We start from the raw sequence: 8,438 nt of genomic DNA on the forward strand, positions 1-8,438 counted from the left end.
AATAAACACTATTATGGACAGGAGTATTATAATCAGGCTGTCAAGAAGGAGCTGTCAGGATTTGGTTATGGTAGATAGCTAGGTCTGTGATACCTGCAAAGCTCCTAAGTCAGAATTCAGTCAGAAACTGGTTTCCAGCTCTGGAATGTGTTAGCTCAAGTGAAGGGATGTGAAATACGAGGGAGGAGGGTTTTCCACAGCCTTGAGTGATTTTGTGTTGCCTCTGAGATGTTCCTTGTGCAGGTTGTCTTTACAGAATGTAGGTGTACATCAGCTCTGTCTGTATATAATCTGTCTGTGGAATGAAGAAATAGTTGCTCCACTTGCAGAGGGTCAATATAGATGGTCTTTGCAGAATAAACAGTCTGTTGGGAGACAAAACCCCATGAAAAGCAGTGGCTGCTGGGGGTCCATAATATGCTTCTTTACCCTGTTGGCTTTTTATCTTTCTAAATATGAAAAATATAATTTTAATGCAAAGTGTAATTGCTGAGTTTGTTTCTTTATGCTCACGTAACCTGGGTGTTTGTTTCTGTCCTTGCTGGTACTCCTTCAAACAAAATGAGGATTTTCATGACATCCTGCCAGGAAAAGGCTCTTGGAGTTCTGCATCTTGAATGTGGTGTTCACAGCTTGTATTAATAGAGCTGAAATCCCTACACAGGGTTAGACTGGGGCTGCTACACAGAACAGTTAGGCAACACCAAAGTGTTGGGTTTCGTGGTTGTTTTGCCCTGGTTTTTAATGATGCTTTAGTCATGGGCAGCCAGGGCTGCTTTCAGCTCTTTGGGCATATGGGGCTCTGAATCTAGTGTAATTGCTTGACCCCCAGCCTCCCTCAGGGATGTCTGTGTGGGGAGTAGATTATTTCCAGAGGGGGTCTTAATAGGGAGTTATTTTGCATGAGTCTGATGTCTGTATGTGCATCTCCAGGAGCACAGTGAGTCTGGATAAGGTGAGGTTGCATTGGTTTCTGTTCCAGTTGAGTATTCGTAGCCCTTTGGACTTCTGTTGATCTGTGAGGGTCAAGATTGCCCTTTAATTTCCTCTGTTCTGCCCCACTGGACCACTTTGTCTTCTTCCAAAGAGCTCTCCTGTCTTTCTTAGTCAGGTAAAGATGTTTCAGTATCACAGTGCACCTGCATATGTCAGGAATGATAAGTCACCTGGGATGCATACTTAATTTTGTTGCTGGCTAGAGAGAATATCTGCACTTCTTCTGGTCTTTATAATGAACATATTTTATTTTATGTTCAGTTTCTTTCATTTACTGCCAGGAAGGAAATTGTGTGTATGCTTAGATAGCTGCTCAGATTGTAAATGATTTACCAAGATGGTTTCAGGCTATTTTGTTTAATGTTATTAGTTTGAGAAGAGTTTGCTAAAATATATCCTTGCTTTACTGAAAGTCTGCAAAAATCTAAAGATGTTTGTGGGCATTAGAATATAGGAGAAGTGCTTACCTCAAGTAATTTAGGACAAATCACCCGTGGTAAGAGGTTAGTTTATCATGTACATTTATGTTCATCTGTAGCTGTCATTGCTCAAGTCAGCCAGTGAAGCACCCTCATAAATGGAGCCTGTTCCTTGAGTCTGAACAGTTTAATGCTGATTTTTTTTTAGTTGTGTGTCTTAAAGGAAATGCAGAATTTATCTTCTGCACAGGCACTGATACATGTACTGCCGTGCCAGCTTTCTTTTCCCTTCTACTAAAGACTTCTGCTTCCCTTTCTCATGCTTTCTGTAACATTTCATTCCTAGACTTCAGAGACCAGGCTGATTAAGGAAAATGCCTTGCATGGTTTGTATTTGCACATAATAGATTTGCTTATGTCACACCAAACACCATTATGCCCATCTTTCTTAGTTGCTTCTCTGCTGGTTCTGCAGGGTCATCCCCAACATCATCTCAGAATGCCACGCTGCCTTCATCGAGTGCCTGGCCGCTTAGTGCCTCCGGCTACAGTAGCTCTTTCAGCAGCATTGCATCCGCACCTAGCATTGCAGGTACGAAAATGGCCTTTCTACTTTCACATTTCTCTGCATTCTGAGAAAAAAAAAGGCCCTAGAAAGTGCTGTCTGTGGTATTACAGTAGTGCTGCTATAGGCAGAAGCACGCTTTGTTGTCCTGCGTGAGGTAGGCAGCATTTCTGGAGGCTCAGTTGGGGGGCACTGTATGGTATGCCTGGAGGTGTGCTAAGGAAAATGTGTTTGTTCCACTTGATGCCAAATGCCACAGCTCTGTGTTGGCATTCAGGTGTCTTAATCTATTTCCACTGCAACTTTGCAGAGAAACGTTCTGTTCTCCAGCAACAGAGTTACTGCCAAGGTCCTACACCCTTCCAGTGAGAGCTGATGTGATTTTTTTGTTCACAAATTTGCTGCTAACTGTAAAATATCTTCAGCTCGGGAGAAAGTTTGGTTGTACCTCAAGGAGGATGCTGTGCCTGGGAATGGGGGTTGGAATTGGGGCTCTGTTTATCGAGGAAAGCTTCCTCAAGAGTAAATGCTCTTAATGTGTTCCCTTCCTTAAGGAGAAATAAACGAGTAATACGTTCTGAGCTTTTTCTCCTTGCAAATAATAGAAAACTGGCTATGTAAATATCCTATTTGTTCCATTATAAAAACGTGTAGGGTCCATTGCATGGATGGTATTACCATTTTCATGTCTAATTAGTGAAGAATCTCCACTTCTTTGAGCAAACGAAGCCGCAGCCTCCCAAGGCATCATGCAGGTTGCAAAGCAAGAAAAGTTCTGTTTGAAATGCTTTGCTTCACTGAAAGGAAAAGGGATGGCTTGCTTTCTTGTATGTGCCATGCATTCCTGCTCTGTTTACTTGTATTTTTTGCAGTCTCATCTAATCTTTGTGTTAACCCTATGAGAATTAGTGGCATAGCAACATCTAACCTGTGCATGCATTGTGTGCTGTGTTGCAGGCTGAGCTGCTCTGAGTTCTAAAACTCAGACTTTCCTCCTTAACCACCACGTTTTTCCCCCCTTGTTAATGTCACCATCATCATGGTTCAGTTATTTTTGTTGCTACAACTCACAAGAAGTGGGAGTGTGCTTACTCTTCCACTGAAATTCCTGTGATTCAATATGAAATCATGGAGCTGGATGATAAACAGAGGCAGTTTTGAGATTGTATGTAACAGAGGCTGTGATTTGGTGACTGGTAAATTGGTGCTAGGGCTCCTAACACAAAAGCTTCTACAACTACCTGCCACACAGGTGAACAAGGGATTTTGGTTCAGCATCTTCATCTTCAGTCAGGTTTGTGCAACTCACTGCTGAACACTGCTGCTTATTCTTAGCTTTGTTTTAATGACTTTATAAAGCTCTGATGGGACAGGAATGGTACTGAAGTAGTTTAAAAACTGATAGGAGAAGTAAACTAAGCAGTGAGAAGTTACAGATTGTGATCTGCTCCACTCTCCTGGAGGCTTCCACATCATGTATGTTATTTGAATGTTCAGAGACACAATTTGTATTGGTCTTTGATCTTTGAAATGTTCATAGCATATGAGAAGAACGTATGGAAATGCTGCTTTACAGTATATAAAATGAGTTGCACAGAAAAAAAAAGTGGTTACGTTCTGTTAAACCTTTGAAAGATAATCTTTAAGGCTTTCATTGTAATTTTGATGAAATGAGATTTCAAATACTTAAGCCCATTTTCTGTTTTTGGGGTTCTTTTTTTTTAGTCACGTCATCTTTTACTGAAAAGCAAGACAGGTATTCTTAAAAGGGGAATTGTGCACGTAGGTGATGTTAAATCAGCAAATAGAAAGTTCTTTGAAAATGTAAATCCCAGTGTAAGGAGGTTGTATGTGTGCAGGATTTGTAGCAGTGAGTTGGCAACAGAGTGCTGTTTCATCTCTTGGAAAGTGGGAGTAATACAGCAATGCAGAAGCTTGATTACCGTTTGGTTTAACCATTGGTGCTAATTGAAAACACACAAATCTCTTATTTTCTGTTGCAGGTAAACTGTCAGACATCAAGTCTACGTGGTCCTCCGGCCCAATCTCCCACACACAAGCCTCTCTGTCCCATGAACTATGGAAGGTACCCAGAAACACTACTGCTCCTACCAGACCACCTCCGGGCTTAACCAACACCAAGCCATCATCGACGTGGGGCGCCAGTCCCCTGGGCTGGACCAGCTCTTACTCCTCTGGTACTCCTGGCTTCTGTCTTTCATAGCACCACAGCAGCTTCCTTTTGTAATTGTTGGTTGGTTCTCTGTCTCACTGTAGTGAAATGCCCCATGGGTGGTGCATGGCACGTGTGAGCCGTGTCGGGCCTGATGGCATTGCAGGGCCCTCAAGGAACGCTGTAGTATTTTGTGCAGACTTTTTTTTATTGTCTTGCTTCAGTACAATGAGAAACAGTGATCTCTGTGATAGAAGCATGCACATCATGTTTATTAGTGAAATATTGACAGCTTCAAAAGTAAGCGTTACACCTAATATATCTAGCTGACTATTTTATTGATCTGTTTCCAGTAAGCTGGAAATTAAATGTTCTTCCCTCTTCTTACCATTTATTTTGTCCATTTTCTTCACCAAAACCCCACCTGGTGGTCAGACACTGCTAGTGCCAGAGCTTCCTCTGAACACTGCTCACCCATGTGGCTACACAAGTACTGCAGCTTCCCAAATGCCACCAATAAACATCCAGCTTGTCCAGTTTCTCACTGTAGAACGCACCATGCTGAAGCTGGAAGAGCAGATTTTGCTGCTGGTTATGCCCTTGTATCTTCAGTTGGAGAACAACCAGTGCTTGTTGTGGTTCACCATAAGTTTCCTTGCTGTATATGCCTACTGCATGGTGATGAAGTGTTTTGTTGTGGAATTTGTGTTGCAGGTTCTGCATGGAGTACTGACAGCTCAGGGAGGACGAGCAGCTGGCTGGTTCTTCGTAACCTCACGCCTCAGGTGAATGGAACTGCATGCAGTGAGATGTGCAAAGCAACTTGCCGTGTGCAGGAGACAATAAGGTTTATCAGTTGGGCTGATTTGGTTCACTTGAAGGGAAAATAATTATTCTGTGTATGTTACAATTTCCTGTCTTCTGCAGGGAGTCTGTTAGGTGTTTAAAGTGCTGTCAAATGAAGTAAGAGCTTTAAGCTCTGCAATTAGCCGTTCAGCATGCACCGTCTCTGTATGTGTAAGTTTGGAGGTGAATGATGTCTTAAGGCAGATTCAGAGGTGTGAAATCTGCATCTCCTGTGGGGTTTCGTCTTTCTTCTGAATCAGTCAAACCCTCCAGTCTTCCCCATGGTATCATTCACAAGGAAGGACGTGAGCTACAAAGCATCCAAAGTGATCTTGGGGAAAATTGATTTAATTTATGAGCCGTGTGGTTTTCCCTTTAACTCACTGGTAGACTTCTAATGATAGCTATAGTTTGTATCACACGAATTGGGAAGTGCTGTGCACTGGACTTCAGGCAAGTCTTCAGAAGTGAGAAGTCTTTAATGAAATTCTTCTTACGGAGGACAAACTTCCTTTCACATCTGCTTACTCTTAGCTTACAAACTTGTTCAGCCAGCAGGCATTTAAAGTGAGATCACAAAACCACAGGTAACCTTTTCCCCTTCTCTCTGACCAGATTGATGGTTCCACACTGCGGACACTGTGTTTGCAGCATGGCCCTCTGATAACATTCCACCTGAACCTGACACAAGGGAATGCTGTGGTCCGATACAGTTCCAAGGAAGAAGCAGCCAAGGCCCAAAAGTCTCTGCATATGTATGTTTCTGTTCTGTTTTTCTTCTGTTACAAAGCCTGTTTTATCTAGGAACCCACTTTTTAAAGCAAGAAAATGGGCTTCTTTAGCTGTATGGGACTAATAGATACAGGATGCAAGAGTTGGAGAATTTGAGTGATATAATCAGTGGCATTAAGGAGGATTAAAAATAGGAAGAATACAAAGACTGATGTTTCAAAAGAACACTTATGTGCTTAGAGTTAGAAGGGAATTTTCTTTATCAGCAGTTTGTAGCACAAGTGTGATTAAAAGCACTGATTGTAGAGGAAATATCATTTGCTCCATGACCAAATGATAAGGGATGACCTTTTCCTTAATGAAATGTTACGAAGCTGCATTCTGTAATCAGAGAAGTAACATCACCCCATCTTAGTTCTATCAGTTTAGATGTGTGCATCAGGTAAGAGAAATGATGCCAGTAGCAAAATTGATAGCTGATTTTGAAGATGAGTACTTACATTAAAAATACATGCAGTAAGGTCCTTACATTATCAGTGATTTGGAAGGCTTCCATGTAATTGTGTTTTTAATAGGCTATGGCATACCTATGGTTATCCTGCTGGCAGGGTGACAGTGGCAAAATACAGTGGGATTTTTGGAAGCCAGCAAGTCAGTATTGGGGTGCCAAAAGGTGCCATAGAATTATAGAAATATAGAATTGTTGGATTGGAAGGGGCCTTAAAGATTATCTTGTTCCATCCCCTGCTGTGGGCTGAAAGGTCCATCAGAGGGTGGGCAGGCTCAGATTGGATCTCTGCCATTGGATTAGACATGGGACGGTTTGCTCACTCCATCCCCAGTTATGTGCTTAGCTTTGTTTTTGAAGTGAATAAATACTTTTTCAAAACTGATTTTAAATTCTGTGAAAAATCATTCCTTAAGTAGAGTGCAGGCTGCCTCCCGTGGAGGATGTTGGATAACTGAGGTGGGCACCGCACAGCTGGCTTTGTGTTTCATAGAGTCATAGAATGGCATGGGTTGGAAGGGATCTCTGAGGTCATCAAGCTCCAACCCCCTGCCACATTCAGGGCCACCAACCTCCACTTTTAATATTAGCCCAGGCTGCCCAGAGCCCCATCCAACCTGGCCTCAAACACCTCCAGGGATGAACAGGGCATCCACATGCGTTTGCCTGGGTTAGACAGCTAAATAGGAGACAGTAGAGAGAGATGGCATAGCGACAGGACAAGGAGCAATGGCCTAAAACTTGAACAGAAGCAGTTCTTTACTCTTTATGGTACGGGTGATGGAGCACTGGGACGGGTCGCCCAGAGTGGTGGTGGAGTCTCCTTTGGAGATCTTCAAGGCCCGTCTGGATGCTGACCTGTGTGACTGCAGGGAGCCCGCTGTAAGCAGGGGGCTGGACTCGGTGATCTCTTGAGCTCCTGTCCAACCTCTACGATGTGGTGATTTACAGAAACCTGAGATATTTCCAGAAACCCGTGCTGGTGCATTCAGTGGTTGATCCTCACGAGTCCCCACCACCATTCTCCATCGTTCCAAGCGCCCAGTCTCACATCACCCCACCTTCTGTTCTCATCCCTAGGTGTGTCCTGGGTAACACTACCATCCTGGCCGAGTTCGCCGGCGAGGAGGAGGTGAACCGCTTCCTCGCACAGGGCCAGCCGCTGCCTCCCACCTCCAGCTGGCAATCCAACGCCGGCAGCACGCAGCCGCGCCTGGGCTCAGCCGGCTCCCACGGCCTGGTGAGGGGCGACGCTGGGCACTGGAACAGCCCCTGCCTGGGGGGCAAGGGCAGCAGCGAGCTGCTGTGGGGCGGCGTGCCCCAGTACTCCAGCAGCCTCTGGGGACCCCCCAGCGCCGACGACGGGCGAGTGATCGGGAGCCCCACGCCTCTGAATACTCTTCTTCCGGGGGATCTTCTCAGCGGGGAGTCCATCTAGGAAGCGGAGAGGAACCGAGTGGAAATCACAATCATCAGCACTAAAGGAAATATAAAGTTGTAACCCTTTCCAGTCCCGGGCTTGATGAAGAATCCAGCTTTAACTGATCAGACTGGCAGCCCTTATTTTATTTTATTTTTTTTTGAATTTTTATTTTTTTTAGTACCTCTGTCCTATATCAACTATGAAACTGCAGAAGTCCTTGTGAACTGTTAATGCAACAGTATGGGCTCCTTTTGGTCAGTGTCACGTGCTAACGACAGGTTATATTTTTTTTCATGGCTTTTTGTTTTATGTCGTCTTTTTATGTTTGTATGGTGATTTTAAAAACAAACTATAAAAGCTGCTTAGAATAGGTCTATCATGAAGGGCACTTTTCAGAATTTGGGCTGGAAAGGGTTATTTTATCAGCTTGGGAGGGGGGCGGGGGGGGGGGGGGGAAGGGGAAATGAAAGCCTATTTAAAATGAGCCTGTGACTATTATGCACATTACCAGAGGCGGACCCAATAATCAGAAAGGGTGAAGTGTGATATTTACCATTGGTACAGACAAGTGATGAATCTGAATGGTAACTATGGACTGTACAGGTTGAAGGGGGAGGGGGGCGGGCTGGGGTATCTGTGTCCACTACTCCCATGGATCTGCCTATGCACATTACCCTCGTTTCATTACTTTTTCATGTCGTTTTTGTTAACCTCTCCCCACCCCCCCTCCAAAAAAAAAGAAAAAAAAAAAAAAAAAAGGACAAAAAAAAAGGACA

General features: G+C 43.9%; 1 protein-coding gene across 8 annotated transcripts in view; it reads left to right on the forward strand.

Annotated features, from left to right (window-relative positions):
* The window catches only part of TNRC6C (trinucleotide repeat containing adaptor 6C), an 86,247-nt gene extending 78,153 nt beyond the window's left edge, over positions 1–8,094 (forward strand). For 6 of the 8 annotated variants that reach the window (XM_048964669.1, XM_048964667.1, XM_048964671.1 and 3 more), the window contains 5 exons: positions 1,891–2,007; positions 3,984–4,178; positions 4,868–4,938; positions 5,615–5,754; positions 7,320–8,094. In XM_048964669.1, coding sequence (XP_048820626.1) covers positions 1,891–2,007; positions 3,984–4,178; positions 4,868–4,938; positions 5,615–5,754; positions 7,320–7,677 — 881 coding nt within the window. In that variant the 3' untranslated portion in view covers positions 7,678–8,094. The remainder of the gene's footprint in view (positions 1–1,890; positions 2,008–3,983; positions 4,179–4,867; positions 4,939–5,614; positions 5,755–7,319) is intronic. The other 2 variants (XM_048964672.1, XM_048964673.1) reach the window with 1 other exon arrangement.
* The last annotated feature ends 344 nt before the right edge of the window (positions 8,095–8,438 follow it).

This window comes from Lagopus muta, chromosome 18 (genome assembly GCF_023343835.1).
Source record: "Lagopus muta isolate bLagMut1 chromosome 18, bLagMut1 primary, whole genome shotgun sequence".
Classification (NCBI taxonomy): domain Eukaryota; kingdom Metazoa; phylum Chordata; class Aves; order Galliformes; family Phasianidae; genus Lagopus; species Lagopus muta.